The sequence below is a fragment of the Hemitrygon akajei genome, chromosome 9 (assembly GCF_048418815.1).
Source record: "Hemitrygon akajei chromosome 9, sHemAka1.3, whole genome shotgun sequence".
NCBI classification, from domain to species: Eukaryota; Metazoa; Chordata; class Chondrichthyes; order Myliobatiformes; family Dasyatidae; genus Hemitrygon; species Hemitrygon akajei.
This window is the reverse complement of record NC_133132.1, coordinates 125072101-125098113: the sequence shown is the minus strand read 5'-3', so window position 1 is coordinate 125098113 and position 26013 is coordinate 125072101. Positions and strand designations below refer to the sequence as shown.

Below are 26013 nucleotides of genomic sequence, written 5' to 3'. Positions count from 1 at the left end.
GTGGTTAAATGACAAATTGATCCACTGTTAACTGATATTGACTGACTGATTTTAACAACAAGCCTACCATAAAGTGTCGAAATGAAGCTGCATCAGTTTGAGGCTGAACTCATGAAAACTTAATTCTTTCTACTCAAATTGAGGAACAAGACTCATGAAATTAAAACAAAAGCTCCTGTCTTCAGAGATCTTAATGTTTATATTCCTAGTCCTTGTACAAAGATGACATTACTGGCTTTAATTCTGGGAAATGTGGCAGATTAAGTACTGAAAATGCAATTTAAGAAAGAATCTAGGAAAGCAGTCTAATATTGATTGATAGGGAATTGAATAGAGGCCTCTTCAAGATAAAAAAAAGTTGATTCAAGATGGTCCAATGAATTGAAAATAGATCTTGCCTGGATTATTTGGAAACAAAGCTCTGCAGGTAAAACTGTAATTGATCAATGGAAAGCCTGTGAAGTGGAATTGTTTCAGCCACCCTGGGAATATTCCCATGAACTAGGCAGGTGATAAAATTAAAACCAGAGCTTCATGGATGACTTTAAAGATATCATAAAATACAACAAAGACCGATGTCAAGCTGTTAATACAAATGAGAAAATCAAAGGACTGATTGAGGTAGTAAACATAAAAGACGTTCTAAAAATCTTGCAAAGGTGAATAAATAGTAAATGCATAAGAAAAAAAAAGCAAGATTCAAAGGGCAATAGAATCTTACAACCAGAAGGCAAAGAAAGATGTGGTTGAGAAACTGGGTGAACTCAATGTTAATAAAGAGGTGGTACAAGAGGAATCATTCAATCCATATGGGATGGATGCATCCTAAACATGAGAAAATGCTTGGGATGCATCCAAGCTTGCTCAGGGAAGTCAGGCAAGTTATTGCAGAGGCCATGAGTAAAATCGTCTTGATGTCTTCAGAGCTAGGAGTGGTGCCCAAGGACAGGAAATTGGCAAATGTCGCAGCCTGTTTCAAAGAGGAATATGGATCAATTAAAGAAAACTGCATAAAAGGCAAATCATGCTGATTAACTTGATTCGTTTTAATAAACTTCACAGCAAGGGTAGATGAGGGAAGTTCAGTTAATATGATATAAATGCTACAGAAAAACAAGTCATGTAAGTATGGATAGAAAATTGGCCAAGTAACAGGAAAGAGGAAGCTGGAATGAAAGCATATTCATAGATTAGAACATGTTCCCTAGGGATTGGTTTTGGGTCCATAATTTTTTTGAATAAATATGAATGATTTGGACATGATTATACAGAAAATACTTTCAAAGTCTGCAGACGGCACAAAACTTAGAGACATAAAGCATGATGAAGATAATGCATAAACTTTAAGGAATTAAAGACAAGCTAGTGGAGGGGCTGGATAGATGACATCTGATGAGTAATATCAAATACATCATTTTGAATCTTGAACTTTGAGGGAACATTGCTAAGAGGATTATACAGGTAGAGGTCTACAATGCATGGAAGGAAGTACCGCAGGATTTAAAAACTAAATGTTAAAAGTAATATAGGACCTTAGGTCTATAAAAAGGAATAGTACACCAAGAGCGCAAAAAAAAATGTAAGGGTGATTATTAACAACAATATTTGTTCAGCCACAGCTGAATTATTGTGTTCTGTTCTGGATACCAAGCTACAAGGAAGGTGTTGAAGAGATTTATCAAAATTAATTTCAGGAATGAAGAATTTTAGTCATGTATATAGGCTGGAGGTGCTGGGATTATTTTCTTTGGAACAGAGGATGCTTCAAGAATCTCAGATGGAACCATGATTTCAAAATCATGAGAAGTATAATTTGATATTTTTCACTTTGAAGGAGTTGATAACAAAGGGACATGGGATGATGGTAATTAGCAAAGGAAACAAAACTGATGAAACTGATGAGTGGTTAGAATCTGATAACTGCTGGGGTCTTCAGACTTGTAACATTCAGAAAAGAGCTGGGTTATATCTGAAAGGAAATAACTGGCATGGTTATGGAAAAGAGCAGGGAATGGAATTGCATTTGTGTTGTCTGTGTAAAATCAATGGGCTAAATGACCTCCATTCATTCTATAACCATTGTGATTCTGGCCTACAAATTTAAAGGAAATTCTACCACTTGTTTAAAATTAAACTATAATTCTCTGTTGTTTCGCTATTTGTATGACTGTTGATTAAAAATCAGCATAATTTATGGTAATAGTGATTTAAGATAGTACTATCTAATGTGATAGTGCCAGCTTGTGTTCAAGTTCAAGTTTAATTGTCATTCAACCACACATGAATACAGTCAAATGAAACAGCGTTCCTCTGGGGCTGAGGTGCAAAACACATTATCAACAGTCACACACAGCACAAGGCAGATACAGTGCATATAAGATAGCAGTAAACATACAGTCACACAAAAAACAAAAAAAATTTATAGCCTATGTCCCTGGCTGACATAACCTGTAAATTGATGGTGCATGGGCATTATGAGCAAGAACAAGCAGTTCTCAGCAGTCCACCGATGGACCTACACTTGCACACACACAATCCAGCTTGTCTTCCACCAAGCAAAGCTGGAGGGCAAGACCAATGGGAGGGACCATCCTCAATCTACATGGGCACTGCTCTACACCACCCCCAGCATTTTCTCTCTGGGACTGCTACAACAGGTAAGCCCGTGGCTTGAGGCCTAGTCCTTGCTACAACCAGGGCCATGCAACTCCCCCACCATCTGTCTCACCAATAAACAATGGAAATTGACTTGCAGTATTCTACATTACCAATATCCTACAGGACCTTGCGACTGCAAGAGAAACGTCCAAGACAATTACTCTGCACACTTCCTTTGTGCGCTGACTTTCTGTAGTGGCATTAACACAGTCCATAGTCCAGTTTCTCTGCCATAGAGCAGCTCATTGATGGGGTAGACCTGCAGCAATGTTCCCTCTAATTTGTATTGACCAGTGTGCACAAAAATCATGTGCTGCGTAATTTTTTGCCCAGTGACAACAATATGTGTGCGCTGAATAATTTATTCAATTAGAACAGTATAAATAAACCAGTTCTAAAATCTGCAGACAAATCCTCTCAATCTCTATGTTGTTGACATTGTCCATATCAGAAACCGGAAAGGAAATGTGATTGTGTACGATCGTGAAATATAATTAACATGCCAGTGAGGTAGATGGTGATAACCTTTTGTGCCTAATTTAAATTCCTTTGTGCGCTAGTAACAAAAGATGTCACATGCACACGTGCACACCTTAGAGGGAACATTAACCTGCAGTACTGAAGTTCTTAATGTCCAGCATTTTCTTGCATTCATACAAAAATACATTTAAAAATACAAAACAGCTTTGGTAGCCCCCGGAGAGGCTGCTGTGTCCGAGCACTCCACCATCTTACTGGTGTCATTGATTTACAATTAACAGATGCAGATGGCTGGATTAGAAATCTGGAAATTAAATAAAATGGTCCAAACCCCAGGGCAGTTTTAGTTTTGTGGTTAGAATCCATTACAGTGATCATTTGGAGTAATAAAATAAAGTCTGTAGCTCTGTACAAAATTGATTTATACACCATTCTTTTAGTTCACTATATTCTCTTGGAGAAGATGTAATTAAATTGCACCATTAAGGTGACTGATAGTAAAAGAAATTGAGCCTGACATCTTGACTGCATGGTTGCGATCCACTTACCATCTGGCATTCCTTATTGTGTTATTAGATGCTGCTTACAGCTTATCACTGACTGCCCTGCAGTCATTCAAGAAGAGTTGGACTTCATCAGTGCTCTCAGTCTGCTGGAGGAATTCAGTGTGAAGATTTTGCCGATGCAAGGTATAAAGACTTGGTTAATGTAATTGGTACTATAGATATATGTATATAAACACACACACACTTTCAAGATCCCACTCTTGAGGGAATTTTTTTGGGTGCTTAATCCACGCTTCAAAGCTCACACCCTCAACAGTGAACAACTTTCAAACTGATCATGGTGGGAGGAAGTGACAGAGGAAAACTGAACTGATAAAGGGGTGAGATAGGAATGTGCATGAAAGTCATCTTTTAGGTGGTTGGTGTGTAAAGAATGCATCCAGTGAGTTTGGAGGATAAAACAATTGAAATGCAATACCAAATGGTGTTTGCAGTACTATGGAGCTCAACAATATTTTATTTTTCAGAATGGAACATGACATTGCTTGTCCATTTCACATCAGTCAGAAAATTTAACTGGGCACTTAGGCTACCTTTGTCCCAAAGGAATATCCATATGAGGAACTTGTTAGTTACGTTGTTCCATGTGTAATAGTTCTAGATAATTGTAAAGGAACTTGGACCATTTTGTTGTAATGTGTGCAAGTCTCAGATTGATCTGTGACATTGAACACAGAACAGTGCAGACCCTTCAGCCCACAGTGTTGTGCCAACCTTTTAACCTACCCAAGATCAATCTAACCCTTTCCTTTGGTTTAGCCCTGCGTTTTTCCTTGATCCATGTGCTGGTCTTAGAGTCTCTCAAATGTCCCACGTGTTGATAGGTCAAAGGTCAAAACCAAGTCAAAGGTTTTAAAGGTTCAAAGTTCATTTTATTATCAAAGTATACAACCCTCAAATTCTTCAATTCTCTGGGTAGCCAAGAAAGAAAAGAAAGACAGCACGATCATCAACCCCTAAATCCTATCTTTTCACAAAAAAAAGAACAAAAATGGAACAGGCACATTGACCCCCAAATCCCTCCTCCCACACCAAAAAAATGAACGAAACAGATCAGGCACATTGACCTCCAATTCCTCCTCCTGCGCAAAAAAAGAGCATAACGGATCTGGCACATCGACCACCCCCCTCACAATCCTTCCTTCCGCACAAAGAACTTTGAAAACGAATCAGGCCCACAAATCCCCCTCCCCACAGAAAAAAACGAACAAAATGGAACAGATATATCGACTTCCAAATCCCTCCTCCTGTACAAAAAAACCCCAACAGAACGGATCAAGCACATCAGCCCACAAATCCCTCCTCCCACACAAAAATAATCCCAAGATTGGGCGAAAAAACACAATATAAAAACTAAGACTGAATAAATGATTTTGTAGTCAAAGTCCACATCCAAAATGCAGACAAAACCTGGACACCACTCTCCGCACTCTCCCTCCTGTCTGGTGGCGTAGCAGAGCAAACTCTTGCTCCGATGCTTCAATTGTCCTCGTTGCTTTAGTCGGCGAACAATGGAAGCTTTAATGGCAAAATGGACCAAACATTGACTTGTGCCTTGTCCTGCAGTCTGCCCGCTGCGAGGTTTGCACACACTGCCTCTGCCTCTTGGAATCCTCTCAGAGACTGTAGAGCACTGGAAAACCCAAATGACCTTCAAACCTCTGCAGTTGCCTTTATGTTTCAATCGCTGTTGTCACTTTAATTGGTAAACAGTGGAAGCTATCATCAGCAAAATGGGCTCAAACATTGGCTCATCCTGCAGCCTTCTTGTCACAAGGTTCACTCACACTGCCTCTGCCTCCTGGAAGCATGGAGACTGTTGAACACTGAAGCACCCAAATGATCTCCAAACAGCAAAACACAGTCTCCAATAGTTCCAGAATCACATTCAAGACGAGGAACAAATGTACAAGACAAAAGAAGTGGGAAAGATGGTTCCATGATCTATTCGAGGATGTCGACCAAAGGAGTGTTGTACGCAGGCACCATCTTGACCCCTCAGTGAGACCCCTTAGGACAAAAAAAAAGTGCACAATTTAAAATTTAGCTTATATTTTCTATGGACAATTTGTTCTCAAAAACACAAATCTAGTGAATACTAATATTGTAATTACTCTGATTTATACGTTAAGTTTGGACACAGTTTTGGATATACTGCTACCTTTATTTTTGCCACAGCTGATTCATAATACAACTACCTTGAGACTCCCTTTAGCAACTGTGTTTTAAATCAGTATTGCTTTACTGTGTCCCCAGAGCAGTTCAAAGAAGGAACAGTAATTTAAACCACAGCCATGAAGAAAAAGCAAGGAAGTGAAACAAACTCCTGAATAATAGAAAGCCAGTGATAAAAATAGCTTCTTTTTCTTTACCTTCAATATTGAGCAATACCTGAATTTATAATGGTGCATTACTTCAACTGTTTTTAGAAGTTGGAAGTCATCAACAGTACAAAAGAAATTAAATGAAAATTTCAATTTGCTGATGAGATTAATCATCAATTACAAGATTTTATGTGGGATAAAGGATACTTTCACTATAGTGCAATAGTCTGTAACAAAGGCTTTAGCACTGACTTTGTTAACTGACTCCCATGTGTTAACAGTTAAGACAGTTAGGCAATTATGATAGAAAGAAGTAATGCCAAGTTTATGGTGAATTGAAATAATCAGTTTTAGCTCACTGTCTTAAGAAGAAGATCCATCTACAGAAAAATTCTATTGAGAAATGATTAATCATTTTGTTACATGTAGCTTATTGCTGCAATCCAATTTGTAATATAAACATGAAAATGTTTATAATATGATTTATAGAGCATTATTCCTAACTTTTGATTTTTAGCATGTGTTTCCTTATGGGGAAACTTCCTTGACTGCTGTGACTAATAATTCTGTTTAGACATGGGAATGATAGAGGAACTTCAGTGAAGGGTATCCTTCATTAATAAAATTTGTATTTCACCTGCTTTAGATTCATGTAATGAATAATTAATTTTTTTCAATTATTTCTCAATTGTTTAAAAAGATAAACTTCCTTGTTTGAATACTTGACTCCTGAGTTTTCTTATGAAAGAAACCATTTTATGTAAAAACACTTCCATGTCCTTAGCAAATGTTGCTACATGTCTATCTGCATAATTAGCTAGCTGTTATGAACCAGTAGCTAGCTCCGTTACTGAATATACAATATAAACTATTAAAAGTTTTGTACCAAATAACATTGTAGTAGTCATAGATACATAGAATTGGAATTAAACCACTCTTTTCAATGTGAAAATGTGAGCAAGTTTCAATATGATCAGCATCCATATTTGATAGATTGATGAGCTCTGCTTCAATTCACCATAAGTTATTGATTAGTCCTAGCATCTCATAATATAGGATATACTGCCAGCTGAATGTAAATTATGAGAGTAAAATGATGTAAATATGAAATGTCAACAGTTCAGGAACAGTTTAATTTCATAATCCCTTGGTTCATGCACATGTTTACTAGATTTAGATGCTGATTATTATGACTATTGATGAGAACTTAATCTGCGATCAAGAGGCAAATAGCTTTGCTATGAAGCCTCTTTGAACTGGTTGTTCTAAACCTTTTTTTTTAAATCCTTGCCTGAAAATAGTCTATTCTTTCATTGTATTAATTAAACCTGCCGATTTAATCGTCATGTGCCACTTCTGCAGGTGCAGGTATCTGAACTTATTTCTTTTTTCCATTTTGTTTAATTTCATGCCATGTCTATACATTTTTCTGTCATTGTGATTGTATTTTAGTTGAGGTCTCAAACTTGCACTCTTGTTAATAGCACATGAATTATTTGTTTTTCAGTTGATAAAAAGGGTTGAAACTCTTGGAGATTGAATGGTGAACTGAGATGTTAAGAAAATTGCAACAGAAATACAATTTAATTATTATGATTTCACCATAACAACTTAGTTAATTCAGCAGATTTGCCAACTGCTTTTAATGCCACCTTCTGCTATGGCACAGATACTTTATTTGAGCAAGATTACTTTTATTTTGACTTTGGAAATATACCATTTACTTTTGCTTCCTCCTGTTTCATTTCTCCTAGTGCGTTTGTGTTCAGAAAAACTCAAGCTCATAAAAGAGTGTATTTCTCAGTGTCGAACAGCTTACAAGCAGTCAAAAAAGCTCCTGAGGCTTGCAGATTTGTTGAGAGTAGGAGGTAAGTACTTTTTTTTTGTGATCTGTTGTTTCACAGTCGAGTGCACTTCAGTAGTTTTATAAAGGTGTAAATGACAACAAGAGGGACCACTGAATGTGGGTTGCTTATTTGATTTTAGTGTGTCTCTGAGTTGCAAAGTTTTATTTAAATGATAAAAATAGAGGAAGATTATCCACCTCTATCACTTCGGGCTAAGTCTCAATAAATTTTTTTTTCAAACATGTTTTTATTAGTACCATTTCCCCTTAAACATATGGGAACAGCCATTTTGGAAGAAATTAAGGAATTTAGTTAGTTGCTTTTTATAAATATTCTGCTGGGATGAATGAACATATTAACTCAATCTGATTTTTTAATAATGCCAAACATACAAAAATGAATCGGTCTTGTCATGATCCCTTGATTACCGCAATTGATTTGATTGTCATATTAATTATAAGCCAGTATTTTGCATTTAGTAAACTAAGTTTTGTCTTGTGAATTTTGTTTTGTTTTATATATAAATAGGGCATGATAAAGCAGAGCGGAAAGGGCAAGTATTGGTTCTTCTGGCTGAGCAGGCCCTTGGTTACCAAGATTTTAAAGTTGCCAGTATCCACTGCCGAGAACTTATGTCTGCAGGTGATGTTCTATTTTGATTCCATGTGGGTTTGATGTCTTTATTTTATGTCTTCTAATCTTAATTTTCAATCCTACATCAAATTCATAATGTTCACTATCAATTTTCATAATCTTTGTAGGAGCTGAATAGGAAACCAAGCTTATTAGCTTTAATTTTAATGAAGCTGAAAGAAAAAGTCAGGATAGAAATAGCAGCACTCATTAAATACTGAGGAATTGTTCATAGGTTCATTGTCTATTCAGCATTACATAAGATAGAGCCATCCCTTTCCCAATTCCTAACAAACAAATCAGTACAAATCCAAATCAGATGGCTTTATTAAACACATGTATTTCTCAAAAAGTTTACAATTTCACATTTTCTCATCAGAAAGTATAACTGGGAGAGCAAAGAAAAATTTTTAATGATTAAAGCAGTATGGCTATCCACACAGTAGTGTGGTGACAGGCTGGAGAGATATATTTGCATACTTCATTTAAAAGCATTGAGAACGCAGTTTAAATAATACCACATAGTTGGAATCCTAATAATAGACCAAGAAACCTTCTGCAGGTTGGATGCAAGCTGGATGTTACTTTAACTCTCTTGTTAAGTGAATAAGACATGCTTAATACCTGCAGTCTCACCAAGTTTTTTTAAGCTGTTAGGAGGGGAGGGGAATGGAAAATCCACATTTCAGGCAAAGACCCTTGAGCTGGACTGAAAGTTACAGAAGATGTAGCCAGTATAAAAAAAAGATGAAGGGAAGGAGTGGAGCAAGTGTTGGCGGGTGATAGGTAGATGCAGGCGAGGGAGGTGATAAGTGGAAGAAATTCTGCACTGAGTAAACATGAAATGCTAACAGTGCATTTTTAACATTGAATTTTACCCTGAATTTCAGTTATTGCTGGTGAAGCAATTTATATCTGAAATTGAGCAACTTCAGTGCAATGGTATTTGAGTACAACTCTCAGTGTGAAAATTCATTTTCCAATTTGTTTATATTGATCTCAGCCACTTTTTGATCACCTGTTACCTCTATTAGTTTTTCCATTCAATTTGAAAAGCTTTCGTCATTTGTTGTATATGTATGCATGCATGTAAATATACAGATAAAGCATAGGTAATGGCTTAATTCGCCCAACTTCTCCAAACAGTGATTACTATAAACTTCAATATTTTAAAGTAGTGCTAGCAACATTTTATTAACCTATTTTACTTTGAACTTGCATGTTTTGAGGACAACCTAATTTTGTAAAGCACCTATTTTTGCAAATTTGTGTAGTATATACCTATTTTAATATTTTCCATTGCTCAGTTTTGAAGCATATTGAATAACCCATTTGCTGTATTACTTTAAGAATGTCATATTATTTAAGACCTTTTAGGTCGAATAGATTTACAAAATAGAAAAAAGCTAACCGTTTTCTTTTGTTGTAAGAAAATAATTAACAGTTGCTGCATTATTGTCCTGAAATAAGTAGGTTAGAATAACACAAAAGAGAAAATGACCTCTATTTTAATTAGTAGTACTAACAATTGTTTTTCTTCTTTGTTTATCTGTCAAGGGTACAGTGCTGGTTGGCAGGTGTGCAGCAAACTGGGGGAGTCAGATGGCTATTATAACCTTGCCATGCGTCAGGAATTAATGGCTTTTGCACGCACTTACTGTCCTCCCAATGTTATCCAGTCGCTCTTGGCTGTCAGCAGCTCACTTCAGACACAGGTTTGAGTGAACAATCTTAACTCTGCTAATAGCTAAAGAATTTCGAAAGTGTTAACTCCAAAACTTAAATCACTTTTCATCCAATATTATCCTTCCAAATGAGAATTTAAATGTAGGTTGTTCAAAAACCTTACCACAAGTCATGGTTACATTTTAATGGAAAATTTGCCCTGTTAATGTTGGGATAAGTTGTTGTAATTTTTTCTTGTGCAGAATGGTTGCCAAATAAATTGATGGGCGTGAATTAAATGCTCTAGCCTGCTTCTAATTCATTATAAATACAGGAAATAGTTTTGGAGTAAAAGCAAATGAAAATAAAATGAAAACTGTGGCCATAAAGAGATAATTCTGAAAGTGTCCCCTCTTGGACAAATTACCAATACCAGAAGCAAAAAACATAGACTAGTAAAACTGTTATCTTCTATAAGGTGGTGCTTAGTTTGAAACAGAAGTCCTAAATTTTATTGTGGAGTTTTGTTCACATCTCCTTAGTAATAAAAAAAATATCCAGTGCATTCCAGTGTTGAATCAGACAACTGTTAGTGTTCTCCAGAAGTTCATAAAGTCAGAGTCGTTAGAATGGAAACTGGCCCTTAGGTCCATTTGAGCCTCTTCCTACCATCAAACACCTGTTTATACTCATTTCACTTTATTTTCCCCATGATCCAATCAGACCCTCTTCCCCACCCCCCCGGATTCAACCACACACCTCCACATTCGGCCAATTCTCAATGGACATTGAATCTGCCAACCCACTCACCACTGCAGTTTGGAAGGGAAACCAAAGGACCCAGTGGAAACTCACATCGTATAGGTAGCATGTAAATGCCACACAAACAGTGGTTGGGATTGAACCTAGATCACTCAAGCTGTGTGGAAACACTTCTACTAGCTGTGCCACTACAACACACACATAAATGGTGAGTGATACATATCATGGTCGGAAACTTCTGTAGTTTTGTTTAATCATATCTTGAATGAAGTTGTTGGGTTACATGTGCATTAATAATGGTGTATACCATTAGTCTTGGAATTGTTTAGAAGAATTTTTGACCATATTTTTTCCCAAATTGGTAAATTGATTTGTATCTCAAGTCAACAACCTGAACAATTAAAGACTGGACCTTTGAATTTAAGAGTTCAACTTTGCATGAACTTGTTCTGAATTTATGTTGATAGCAGTATTTTCAGACTAGGAAAATAGTTTCCTTAATTTATCTAGCGATTGGACAGTAATGTACTTATTCCTGCTCTGAGATATTTTTCCATGACTCTTCTCTCTGCAGGGAATTTTCATTGCAGCAAGGACAGTTACTCAATATTCATTAAAATTTTATTTATTTTATGTGGGGGGAAAAGCTTTTACCTCTGTGCATGTGGCTAATGGTTTGTTGGACGCACTCTGTGATGACATTGCCTGATGCTAAATCACTGCTTTCTTTTGCAGATTTTGTATCAGGCTGTGAATTATCAGATTCAACCATCAGATAGCACTGAGTCTGTGAACTTGACAGGCCATGATCAGCAGGTTAGAAGTGGTATGACTTAAAAGAGCATGATTCTCAGTACCTTTCTGAAAATGAATATCACTTTTATATTTCAAGCACAAAATGGACTGTTATTATATTATAATCTTTGATAAATGTGAATATTAAAATATGTCATTTTGGAGTTTATTTGCTTGAATAATCAGATTTTCAACAAGTACATGAATTTCTTTTAATGTTAAGATGCATAAGTATGATTCCAAGCCCCATTTCTAGTCAATCAGATGTGAAAATGTGGAGTAACACACAAAATGCTGAAGAAACTCGGAAGGTCTGGCAAACTGCATTCAGTCTCCCTGAACACTTCGCAGATCACTTTGGCAAGCACCCACCGTGGTCATCTGGAACTCCCAGGGGCCAGCCGTTTCTAATTCTCCTTCCCATTCCCACATCAGTATGTCTATTATGCAAATTCTCTACTGCCAAGTTAAGGCTAAATGCAACTTAGAGCAACAGCACTTCATCTTCCATTTCTCTTTTTTCTTTACTGATCCAAGTTGTCTCTTTCACATTATCTCTTTCTGCTTCTCTACCCTCTCCATCTGCCATCATCCACACAATCCCACTAGTTCCACTCCCCACCTCCACCCACCCTTTATTCCACCTTCTTCCATAAGACTCGATCACCTTTAGCCTGTATCACTTCCACTCATCACCTTCCTCACTTGGATCTACCTATCAGCTCTTGTTCCAGCCCTGCCCTCCACTTTCCATACTGGCTGCATCTCCATAACTTTCAGTCCAAGTAAAGGGTCTTGAGCTGAAATGTGGATTGTTCATTCCCATCCATGGATGTTACCTGACTTGCTGAGTTTTGTGTGTTGCCCCTATATCTGCAGTCTGCTGTGTTTCTAAAAATTAAAATATCATTTGATTCCAAGATGTTAAGGGATATCATATTATAATTTTAACAATTAAAAATTGTAATTCATGATCTGATAAAAGGAAGAAAAGAACCTAGGACATTTGTAAAATCCTGTCATGGATGGATGAAGTAAAATATAAGATGAGATGGATGTCTTAAACCTTTGCTTAGTCATTATTGGGAGGATTCAAAAAAATTATAAAACTATTAAAATGCTTATAGTAAATATTAATTTAACCTAAAATGTATCTGAAGGAGTAGTTTACCTTTATTAGTATAATAGTTTCATTAAGAGCATTTCAAAATCACAAATCATTTTGTGCTTTATTTTTAAACTTTTTAGATGGAGACAAAAACTTCAACTAGTTCATCGACTGATCTCTTGCAACGAACAACTGCTAAAACAATGGAGGTTCTCAGCAATACTTCCGTGACAACAAAGGCAGTTCTGCATGCTGTCAGTGATGCACAGTGGTGGAAGAAGTCCCTCAGTTACCTGCGACCTTTGCACGTAAGTTGCTTTGAAATGTATGTTAATGAAAAGGAAAGAAGATAATCAGACAACTTTTTTTTCAAATATATTTTTTTTCTAGGATGTGTCACAGACAGCTATGTTGCAGAGGACAACTGGTTTAAATGGAGACTTGGAAAAGCAAGGTTGTCATCCTTTCTATGATATCATTATTGATGATTCCTTCATTGACAAAGTAAGTTTAACAATAGAGTTAAGATTTATATTATAAACTTTGAAAATAAAGTGCCTGTGAATAGAATTTATCCCCCCCTGCAAGTTTTCATGTCCCCTTTGCAAGCTTCAGTCACTAGGTGGAAGAGAATGCACAGACAATAACTGTTGCCCGGGTGCATCACCAGTCACAGCTTTATAGGAGAGTGGCACAAAGAAAGTCATCGTTGAAAAAACTCGCATAAAATCTCAGCTTGTGTGGGAGGCTCTAAAGTCAGCTGGAAGGAGGTTCTATTATCTTATGAAAACAAAATTGAGCTCTTTGGCCATCAGACTAAATGCTATGTTTGGCATAAGCCAAACACCATCCATCAGTAAAAACACACTAACCCTATTGTGAAGCATAGATAGATAGATAGATAGATACTTTATTCATCCCCATGGGGAAATTCAACATTTTTTCCAATGTCCCATACACTTGTTGTAGCAAAAACTCATTACATACAATACTTAACTCAGTAATAATAAGATATGCATCTAAATCACTAACTCAAAAAGCATTAATAATAGCTTTAAAAAAAAAAAGTTCTTAAGTCCTGGCAGTTGAATTGTAAAGCCTAATGGCATTGGGGAGTATTGACCTCTTCATCCTGTCTGAGGAGCATGGTGGTGGCTGTATTATGATGTGGGGATGTTTCACTGCAGCAGGCCCTGGCAGGCTTGTGAAGGTAGAGGGTAATATTAATGCAACTAAATATAGGGAAATCCTGGAGGAAAACCTGATGCAGTCTGCAAGAGAACTGTAGCTTGGCAGAAGATTTGTTTTCCAGCAAGACAATGATCCCAAGCACAAAGCCAAAGCTACAGAGGAATGGCTTAAAAAACAGCAAAGTTAATGTCCTGAGAATTTGTGGCTGGACTTGAAAAGGACTGTTCTCACGATTCCCATACAATCTGACAGAGTTTGAGCAGTTTTGTAAAGAAGAATGGAGAAAAATGTTAAGTCTCCAGATGTGCAAAGCTGATAGAGACCTATCCACACAGACTCAAGGCTGTAATTGCTGCCAAAGGTGCATCTACTAAATACTAAATTGAAGGGGATGAATACTTATGCCATCAATTATTTTGTGTTTTAAATTTGTAATGAATTTAGATTACTTTGTAGAGATCTGTTTTCACTTTGGCATGAAAAGGTCTTATTGATCAGTGTCAAAAAAGCCAAATTAAATCCAGAGTGATTCAATGTTGTAAAACTACAATACATGGAAACTTCTAAGTGGGGAGGGGGAATGAATACTGTTTATAGGCGTGGTAATTCTCATTTGAAGTAATTGGCTCCATCAGAACTCATAAGAATTGCCTTTTAAGGTGGAATTTGATGGCACACTAACAGAGTAACTGAAGTTGTGGTCTCTTTCTTGTACTGAGTTTGGCTAAAAACTTATTTATTGATATGATGTGATGCATAGAATGATTTTGCTTACCAAAATACCCGATGATATAGATTCTCAGGAGGATGCACAATGTTCTTCATGTCTTACAAGTTCATTAAAAAAAAAAGTTATTTTTCAGAATCAGGTTGATTATCACTGACATAGATCAGGAAAATTGTTGTTGTACAGTGCACAATGTAAAAATTACTGTAAGTTACAATAAATAATGCAAAAGAGGAGTAGTGAGGTTGTGGTCTTGGACTGTTCAGAAATATGATGATGGAGGGAGAAGCTGTTCCAACAATGTGAAGTGTGGGTCTACAGACTTCTGTACCACCTTTCTGATGATTGTAATGAGAATAGAGTGTTGTGGATCCTTGATGAGAATGGTGAGGGTCCTTAATAATGAATGTTGCCTTCTTGAGGCATCACCTTTTAAAGATGTCCTCTATGCTGGGGAGACTGTGCTGGTGATGGAGCTGGCTCAGTTGCCAACCCACTCCAGCCTCTTTCAATACCAGCCTCATTGGAGCTTGCAGACAAGACAGTGATGCAACCATTCAGAATGCTCTCCACGGTGTATTTATATAGAAATCTGCTAACTCTGCTCAAAATCTAAATGATGTATAGATGCTAGCATGCCTTGTTCACGATAGCATCAATGAGTTGGGCCCAGGATAGATCCTCTGAGATATTAATGCCCAGAAACTTGAAGCTGTTCACCCTTTCCACCGTTGATCCCTCTATGAGGATGGGTATGTGTTCTCCTAACTTATTGTTCTTGAAGTGCACAATCTTAAGTTTTTGACAGACAGACATACTTTATTGATCTTGAGGGAAATTGGGTTTCATTACAGTCACACCAACCAAGGATAGTGTAGAAATATAGCAATATAAAACCATAAGTAATTAAATAATAATAAGTAAATTATTCCAAGTGGAAATAAGTCCAGGATCAGTCTATTGGCCCAGGGTGTCTGACAGTCTGACACTCTGAGGGAGGAGTTGTAAAGTTTGATGGCCGCAGGCAGGAATGACTTCCTATGACGCTCAGTGTTGCATCTCGGTGGAATGTGTCTCTGGCTGAACGTACTCCTGTGCCTAACCAGTACATTATAGAGTGGATGGGAGACATTGTCCAAGATGGCATGCAACTTGGACAGCATCTTCTTTCCAGACACCACCATCAGAGAGTCCAGTTCCACCCCCACAACATAACTGGCCTTGCGAATGAGTTTGTTGATTCCGTTGGTGTCCGCTACCCTCAGCCTGCTGCCCCAGCCCACAACAGCAAACATGATAGCGCTGGCCACCACAGACTCGTAGAACATCCTCAACATCGTCCGGCAGATGTTAAAGGACCTCAGTTTCCTCAGGAAATAGGGACGGCTCTGACCCTTCTTGTAGACAGCCTCAGTGTTCTTTGACCAGTCCAGTTTATTGACAATTCGTATCCCCAGGTATTTGTAATCCTCCACCATGTCCACACTGACCCCTTGGATGGAAACAGGGGTCACCGGTGCCTTAGCCCTCCTCAGGTCCCTCACCAACTCCTTAGTCTTTTTCACATTAAGCTGCAGATGATTCTGCTCACACCATGTGACAAATGTGCACTCAATGTCAGCAAAATTGAGTGCAAGGTTGTAGTTTCAGCACCTCTGTCTCATTTCTGTACATTCCGTTGCTATCTGAGATGCTGTCAATAACAGTTGTGTCTTCAGCGAATTTATAGATTGCATTTGAGCTGTGGCTAGCGCACATGGTTATAAATGTAGACAGAGTAGTGGGCTAAGCACACATTCTTGAAATACACCTATGCTATGCTGATTATCAGTGAGGAGAAGATGTTATTACTAATTCAGTTGCAAAGGGAGTACAGAGGCCTAGGTTCTGAAGCTTGTTGTTTTGCACTGAGGGGATAATGATGCTAAATGCAAAATTGTGATCAATAAACAACAGTATTGCTGTTGTCCAAGTGCTCCAAAGCTGAGTGAAGAACCGGTGAGATTGTATTTGTTGTACATGCATTGTGGTTGTAAGAATATTGCAATGGGTCCTGGTCATTTCTCAAGCAACAATAAATTTTAGCCATAACCAACCCATCAGAGCATTTCATCACAGTAGTGAGTGCTACCAGGTGACTGGCATTGAGACAGCTCACCCTGCTCTTTTTTTAAAGCAGGTCGGAACCTCCGACCGCAGCAGTGAGACATTAAAGATGTCCTTGAATTCTCTAGCATAGGTTTTCTGTGCACTGTCAGGTGCAATATTGAGGCCTGATGCCCTGCGAGGTTTCACCCTCTTGAAGGATGTTCTGACATTGGCCTCCAAGACAAAGATCACAGGGTCACCGGATTGCTGTGGGAATCCATGCAGGGACATGTCTCCTTTAGTTTTATGTTGGGTTTTCAGAAAAATATTCTGTTCAAAGATTCTGTTTTGTGGTGTTGGATTTATTGGACCATATAAATTGCCCAAGAATGTCCTGCTGTGGAAATTAATTGCTTTTGAATTCCCATTACTGATTGACTGTGTGTTTCAAATAGCTTTTGTTTTAATTTGAGGCTTTCATTGTTCAGGTTTATTATTTGAATGACCAAAGCAGAGTATTTGTCTTTGACAGATTGTAGGTAATTTGTTGTGGATGATTATGAATGTGCATATTAAGAGTGCTTACTGCTATATGATTGTGTGGATGGCAAATTTAATATAGAAATATCCACAGAATTTGCCTTACTGCACTTAAATTAGCTAATTAACTTAGAATATTGTTTCTCCAATATTCCATGCTACTATTGCAGAGTAAGATACTGTTTACTAATGTTTAGAAGAAAGGTTTGAGATCCTCTTTCAGTTCCTCCATTGATATGAAATTGAACTTGTTTGGTGCCGAATCTGTAAAATGTTGTTACTGTCAATTTAATAACATGGACTTTCTTTTTTATTAACTTAGTTGTCCAGTATTGTGGGTTCCTCGAATATAATTCAGTTTTCTGCTAGAAGTATAAACATTCGTACATCCAAAATATCAATTGGGAGGAAAATTAAGAATTTTTCTCAAAATCGGGGTTCTGGCCCCTTTTGATGTGTTGATACTAAACTACTCCATCTGATATACAATTTAATACAGGTATTCCCTGAAAACTCTAATAAATTATTTTTGAAGTGTGGAGTACAATATTCATTGATGCCATCTCTGTTAAGAAATCTAGTAGATCAGTAAAAGATTATCATTGGAAACAATGATAAACACCCGTAAAATGATGGAGGAACTCAGCAAGTCAGGCAGCATTTATGGAAAGAAATAAAGAGTTGATGTTTCGGGCTGAGACCCTTCATCAGACCTAGGGAAGGGTCCTCCATCTTGTGTTTATCATTGAAAATAAGTGTCCATTGAAAAAGGACCGTTGGACTAATTTATCATGTTTTGTTACGCTGCAATTATGGATGACGTCACTTTTCATGGACATATTCCAGTATACTGAATGAACCATGGAATATATGCTGTTATCTCCAACATTGAATAAAGACTAAAATGAAAAAAAATAAGGAAAGCTTTCCTTTTCCGCTTGGACCTTGCAGCAGATGTTATTGTAAAATTTACTTGTTCCTGATTTATTTTACATCTTTTTAACAGAATGAGGTAGATTATGCGTGTTATCAGCACAATGCTCCAGAGAACTTTGCTGAAGTTTTGCTGAGAGCTGGCAAATTGTCTGAAACCAAGAGCGAAGGGGAAAATCTTTTTCCTGCCACTGAAGGTAAAATTGCTTTCAAAACCATATGATGAAAAAATGTTACACCACATTCAATTCTGAAATTGACTAGTGCCATGAAAGCGTGTAATGTACTGACAGAAATGCAGATCACATTTGGTTTTATCCTTGTAATATATAATATATATGTAAGAAAATGTCAGCAATATGTAATGAAAAATCATATAGTGGAAATGCCAGATACAAGGTTAAGTATGTTTATTTTGTCTTACTGTCAAATGCAGGTTATTAGCTATATCAGCAATCTGAATGATGAGTTAATTCAGTTGTAATTTTCTCACTATTTAACTATGTAATCTATTCTAACTTCATACCTACTGTTGACCTCAGCTATTGTACTTTGAAAGAAAAATTAGTTATCAATGCAATATACAATGAGCATTGATAACATAGTGGCAAAAGTTTATTAAAGAGTAATATTTCAAATAAAATATAAACACGAGAAAGTTGCTAAATGTGTTTTTTTTGTCCAATTGATTAGAGTATTCTACAACCTTTGTAAGATTATATCCAAAGAATAGTGAATGCAGGAGCAAAACTAATGATCCGTTATGTTCTTTCACATGATCAAAATATGGTTCACTGTATGAAGACAATTGCTGCATCCTATAATGTGAATGCCTGACTCTTGTAATTAAAAGGGCCTTTATGGTCTCAATTAACTTGTCTGCATCTGCTTAATTACATTTCATAGCTTTATATTTTGTTTAAGCAGGCATATGATCTAAAATTAATTAATTACTCTAAGGTTTGAATCTATTTAAACTGCAACAAGATTTGTTACCCTGCTTGATGATTGAATAACTTTGTTTCTTATTCCAATGTTATTTTTCTGAAACATAGAAACAGAAATCTACAGCATATTACAGGCCCTTCAGCCCACAATGTTGTGGCGACCATGTAACCTCTGGAAACTGTCTAGAATTTCCCTACTGTATAGCCCTGTATTTTTCTAAGCCCCATGTACCTATCTAAAAGTCTCTTCAAAGACCTTACTGTATCGCCCTATACCTCTATCACTGGCAGTGCATTCCACACACCCGCTAATCTCTGTGTGGAAAGCTTACCTCTGACGCCCTGCTTGTACCTACTTCCAAGCACCTTAAAACTGTGCCCACCCCTTCCCATGTTAGCCATTTCAGCCCTGGGAAAAAGCCTCTGGCTATCCACCTGATCAATGCCTCTCATCATCTGCTTCATGTAGATTGGAGAAATTTTGAATTATTTATATTGAAATATAATTATAAACAAGTGAGTGCTGCTTTAGTGAAGTAGTTTTTAAATTTTCAGCTCATTAAAATTATTGCTTGTACTATAATCAGTGCAAGCAAAGTGATTGCATAATATGCTATCAGGATTTTGTTGATGCTTTGTGGAAGGCATACGTTATTATAGTTTAAGACCATTATCTAATACCTGTAGAATCTCTACACAGAAAGAGGGGATTGTAACATTTAAAATTGTGGGTCATTAATAGTGGAGTGCTTTCTTCAATTTCCTGTAAGTCAACCATTAGTCAAAGGTCAAAGAATAGTTGACCTCATAAACTATGCATGAATTCAGAATTAATTTGAGGTTCATATAAAGCTGTTAGGAAGAGAATTAGAAATGTAACTAAATGCTTTTATTGCTACAGATTTGAAAAGCAAATATCAAGTACTTGTGCAATGCAAAAATAATTTAGTAAGAACAATCTTCATTGCTTTCAAACAATATCATCTGTGAGTTATATTTGTGCTTCCAGTTACTTCAATAATAAACCTAGATTAAAGACACATATACCACAAGCTTAGTGTGGTAGGGTGAAATTTTAAAGTAATGGAAAAAAAGTGTACAAAATTAAGAAACACATTAAAATTAGTTTTATTGTGAAAAGCTAATCATTGTTCATTCAGAAAATTTGGAGTGGAATGGTAGCGTAGAGGTTAATGTAATGCTTTATTGCTCAATTCCTGACCGTAAGTCCATAAAACTTAAGAGCAGAATTAGGCCATTTAGCCCATCTAATCTGCTCTACTATTCCATCATGGCTGATCCTGGATGCCACTCAACCATATACACCTGCCTTCTCTCTATATCCTTTGGTGCTCTGACCGATCAGGAAACAGTCAACTTCTGCCTTAAATATACGCATGGGCTTGGCCTCCACCACAGGCTGTAGCAGAGCATTCCACAGATTTACTACTCTCTGGCTAAAAAAAATCCTCCTTACCTCTGTTCTAAAGAGTCGTTCCTCAATTTTTAGGCTGTGCCCTCTAGTTCTGTATACCCCCACCACAGGAAACATCCTCTCCACATTCACCCTATCTAGTCCTTTCCACATTTAGTAGGTTTCAATGAGATACACCCACACATTCTTCTAAATTCCAGTGAGTACAGGCCCAAAGCTGTCAAATGCTCCTCATATGTTAACCCCTCCATTCCCAGAATCATCCTTTTGAACCTCCTCTGGACTCTGTCCAATGACAATACTCCAAGTGCAGCCTAACTAGTGTCTTATAAAGGCTCAAAATAGTATCCTTGCTTTTATATTTTATTCCCCTTGAAATAAAATGCCAACATTACATTTGGCCTCTTTACCACAGACTCAACCTGGAAATTAACCTTCTGGGAGTCTTGCACAAGGACTCCTAAGTCACTCTGCACCTCAGATGATTGAACCTTCTCCTCATTTAGATAATAGGCCACACTGTTGTTCCTTTTACCGAAATGCATTATCATACATTTTGTAACGCTGTATTCCATGTGCCACTTTTTTGCCTATTTTTCCAATTTGTCATAGTTCGGCTGCATGTGTGGCACCTCCTCTAAAGCCTTCTGAAAATCCAAATAAATGACATGAATTGCCTCTCTTCGTCCACTCTGCTTGTTACTTTATTGAAGAACTCTAACCCTTCACAGAAACCATGCTGACTTTGACTTATTTTATCATTAGTTTCCAACTACCTCAAAGCCCCATCCTTTGTAATAGACTCCCAACACTTACCCAATCACTGAGGTTAGGGCTAACTGGCCTATAATTTCCATTCTTTTGCCTTCCTCCCTTCTTAAAGAGTGGAGTGATATTTGCAATTTTCCAGTCCTCTGGAACCATGCCAGAATCAAGTGATTCTTGAAAGGTCATAACTAATGGATCTACTATATCTTCAGCAACCTCTTTCAAAACTCTGGGATGCAATCCATCTGATCCCACTGACTTATCCACCTTAAGACTTTTGAGCTTGCCTGGCACATTTTCCTTTGTAATAGCACTCCTACTCCCTGACACTCACGGACCTCTGGCACACTGCTAGCGTCTTCCACTGAGAAGTCAGATGCAAAGTACCCATTATGTTCATCTGCCATATCTTTGTCCCACACTACTACCTCACCAGCATCATTTTCCAATGGTCTAATATCAACTCTTACCTCCCTTTTACTCTTTACACAACTGAAAAAAAGTTTTGGTATCCTGCTTTATATTAATGACTAGTCTGCCCTCACATTTCATCTTTTCTCTTCTTATAGCTTTTTAGATGCCTTTTGTTGAATTTTAAAAGCTTCCCAATCATCCAATCTCTCACTCACTTTTGCTACCTTATATGCCCTTTCTTTGGCTTTATGCAATCCTTAACTTCCTTTGGCAGCTGTGGTTGCCTACCTGTGTCACTTGAGAACTTCTTTGTCTGTAGAACATATCTATCCTGCGCCTTGTGAACCATTCCCAGAAACTTCAGCCATCTTTGCACTGCTGTAATCCCCACCAGAATCCTACTCCAATCCACTTGGGCAAGCTCCTCACTCATGCCTCTGTAATTTATTCCATTATGATACTGATACATGTGAGTTATGCTTCTCCCTCATAAACTGAAGTATGAATTCAATCATGATCACTGCCTCCTACAGATTCCTTTATGTTAAGCTTCCTCATATGATCTTAGTTATTACACAACACCCAATCTCAGATAGCCTTTCCCTGAGTAAACTCAAGTACAAGCTGCTCTAAAAAGCCACCTCATAGGCATTCAACAAATTTCCTCTCTTGTAATCTGACACCACCCTGATTTTCCCAATCCCCTTGCATATTGATGTCCTCCATTACAATTGTGTCATTACCCTTATTACATGCCTTTTCCAGCTCCCTTTGAAATCTCAACCCCTCATCATGGCTACTATTTGAAGGCCTATACATGATTCCCATAATGTTTTTTTTTAACTCTTGCAGTTTTTTAACTCAACCCACAAAGTCTCAACATTCTCAGATCCTATGTCTGTATGGTGTTTGTGCAATCTCCTCGTGACCGCATATGTTCTCTCTGAGTGCTTTATTTCATTCCCACGTTCCAAAGACACATGATTTAGTAGGTTAATTGGTCATATATGTGTAATTCGACGGTGTGGGTTTGTGGGGTTGGAAGGGCCTGTTACTATGCCTATTCTAAATTAATATAATTAAGATTGTGACTTTTTTTTGGGAAATATTTGTCTTGTAGTTTTTAATCCTATGTTCTTTTTGACAGTTCTTTTGCAACTGGCCAGTGATGCTTTACCGAAGGATATGACCTTAGCTCTAGCGTATCTTCTGAATTTGCCTCAGGTATGGTACTAAACATTATAGTTGGATTCATTATATCCAGGTTTTAATGTGTACTGCAGGATAAAGCTTAGCTGTAAGATTACTTTGGTATTCTGCATTATCCACTAGGTTTTGATGGCAGAGCAAATTGTTTCTCAAATTATTACTTTTTTCCAAATTTGTGGAAAATATAGCCATCCTGAACAGCATCTGTATGATATTTGCTGTTGTTAAAAGATATATATTGCTACACTTGCTGCTGTTGAACAGTTGCAACATTAGGAACTAATGTGGTATCATTGTAAAGGTCATGTATTGTATGGACAATAGGTTTGATCTTATCAGCTTAGGTTTTATTCCAGATCAACAAATGATATAGAATTATTCCCCCTGTCCATACAGTGACTTTACCATAATTGAGGAAGATCAGGATTTCAGAACTGGTAGAGTTCAGGAGGTTTACAGGTTTGTTGGGCAAGAAGAGATTGCTGAACCAGGAGGAACAAGTGTCATGTCTGTACTTTGTTTATCTAAGAACCAGTGTCGTTCAGCAAGCACTGAGATTTTAGTTGGTAGGGACTTCAGAATCAGGTTTATTATCACTGATGTATGTCATGAAATTTAATGTTTGTGTTGAAGCAGTACAGTGTAAAACTTAAAAGTTACTAAGTTACAATAAAAAATAAATTTTAAGTGCACCACCAGGACATGCCCCCTTCTCATTACTGCCGTCAAAGAGATGGTACAGGAGCCTAAAGACAAGCAGGTTAGTGTTTTAGGAACCTCTCCAGGATCATACATGAACTCGTGAGCACTACCTCACTATTCTGTTTACTTTTTGCACTGTATTTATATTTTTTTACTGTAACTTGTAGTCATTTTTTATGTATTCCACTACTATCAGAAAACAACAATTTTCACGACATAGAATTAGGTTTATTATCACTGACATATATTGAGAAATTTGTTGTTTGTGGTAGCAGTGATAATAAGTAATCAGTGATAAGAAACCTGTTTCTGGTTCTGCCTTCCATCATCTAGACATTTATTTCTTTGCTAACACTTTTTCCACAACCTCCAGCAAGATTCTACAATGAGACACATCATCTTCTCTCCTCCCCTTTGAGCATTCCAAAAGAAAGTGCAACACATACTCTTCTTTGCCTTTTCCATTTTCCCATTCTAAGGACCCAAATAGTACTTCCAAGCCAAGCACCAATTCACTTGCACTCCTTCCAAACTACAATCTTATATTTGGTGTACATAACATGATGTGTTGATTGACGAAACCCAACCCAGATTGGCTGATAGCTTTACTGAACATCTTTGTTCAACCTTCAAACTTTTGGTCACCTCTTTCAATTTAATTCTTGAGCAGCACACGCCTAATCTGATGTATCCTGCTGAAGGGTCTCGGCCCTAAACGTCGACTGTACTTTTTTCCATAGATGCTGCCTGGCCTGCTGAATCCCTCCTGCATTTTGTGTGTGTTGCTTGGATTTCCAGCATCTGCAGATTTACTCTTGTTTGCCTAATCTGACTTCTTTGTTTTCATCATTGCTGCAACAGCTCCCAATGGAAGATCAAGGATCAGCAGGTTTTCCTCCATTATGTAGATTGTAGCCTTCAGGACGTATTACTGAATTGTCGGTTTTAGATAACCATCCTTTTTTGTACTCAAATGACATGGCTTTTTTTTGTCTCCAAAAGCAGATTTTAAAATTCTTCTCTTGACAAATTTGATTTACCTTTTACACAAATATTGTTCTGTTCTCTCCAACCTCCCTCTCTTATAACTTAAAACATGCCTGTTTCTTCAGTTTCCCTGTTTTTAATGAAGGGTTCTTGAGTCAAAGTAGACTTTGCATCTCTCCTTACTGATGCTGCTCAACTTGCTGAGTACTTTCAACAATATCTGTTTTTGTTTAGAATTTGCAGTTTTTGTCCACAACCAAGAATTATTTGGGCATAAGGCAGATTACAGATTATGGATATTGCACTCAGACACCCATTTGTAATATTTAAAGCAGTCAAGGAGATCATAATTGCAACAGTAATTCTCTTGCCTAGGAAAAGCCTTTGCTCAGAGTTATTCATAAAATGTTTGGAACAAATATCAGGGTGTAACGCAATTTTATTTCCCTCATCATGTGGTATAATTCAGATCATCATTTAGTATATGCTTCTTTAAAGCATATGATTGCAACTATTTTAAGCTAATTTGCTTATTAATTTCCATGAAACCTGTTCTCTAATCTTGTTCTTCTGCATCTTTGCATTTTTTTTTAACCTCTCTTCCAAGCAACCATCAAGGTCCCTGTCATTACCATTTGCTTTAAGACTTCATCAGTGGTTGTTAATGGCAGAGATTTTCATGTACATTTTGCTCTCTCTTTGCAGTACTTTCTTTTAATATTTCTTATTGGAATTTGATTTTTAAAGATGTATTTATACTATAAAGCAACAAATTTCATGACATACCGCATGCCCGTGATAATAAACCTAACTCTAATACTAATTCTGATTCTTCTAGTTGTGCTCAATATTGTTTTTCTCTCAAAGCAAAGAAATGCTAATGCTAAAAATCTGAAATAAAAACAGAAAATGTTTGAAAGACTTAGCAGGTGTCAAAGCATCTGTGGAAACAGACGTGATGGAAAATCATTGATTTGAAATGCTAATTTTGTTTCTATCTCCATTTTATGCCAGTTTTCTTTTAATTATTTTCATGATTTGAAACGTCTGTCCCCACATTATTTGTTTCAAGAATCAGGAAAGTAGTATTCATCCTGTGTTTCAGCAAAATATTGCCTCTGTAAGCTATAACACTTTTCATAACTAATGTCAAATTTCTATCATGTCACGACCGAGTAAGCAAAACTTCAATCTGGTTAGCCATTTGTGTAATTTTGTGTCACCTAATAATAGG

At 37.1% G+C, this 26013-nt stretch overlaps 1 protein-coding gene across 1 annotated transcript in view; it reads left to right on the top strand.

Annotated features, from left to right (window-relative positions):
- The window catches only part of nbas (NBAS subunit of NRZ tethering complex), a 305288-nt gene that overhangs the window by 146972 nt on the left and 132303 nt on the right, over positions 1 to 26013 (top strand). Inside the window, exons 31-39 of the mRNA XM_073056940.1 lie at positions 3715 to 3827; positions 7783 to 7896; positions 8404 to 8517; positions 10066 to 10223; positions 11671 to 11751; positions 12979 to 13146; positions 13229 to 13342; positions 18391 to 18514; positions 23029 to 23105. Coding sequence (XP_072913041.1) covers positions 3715 to 3827; positions 7783 to 7896; positions 8404 to 8517; positions 10066 to 10223; positions 11671 to 11751; positions 12979 to 13146; positions 13229 to 13342; positions 18391 to 18514; positions 23029 to 23105 — 1063 coding nt within the window. The remainder of the gene's footprint in view (positions 1 to 3714; positions 3828 to 7782; positions 7897 to 8403; positions 8518 to 10065; positions 10224 to 11670; positions 11752 to 12978; positions 13147 to 13228; positions 13343 to 18390; positions 18515 to 23028; positions 23106 to 26013) is intronic.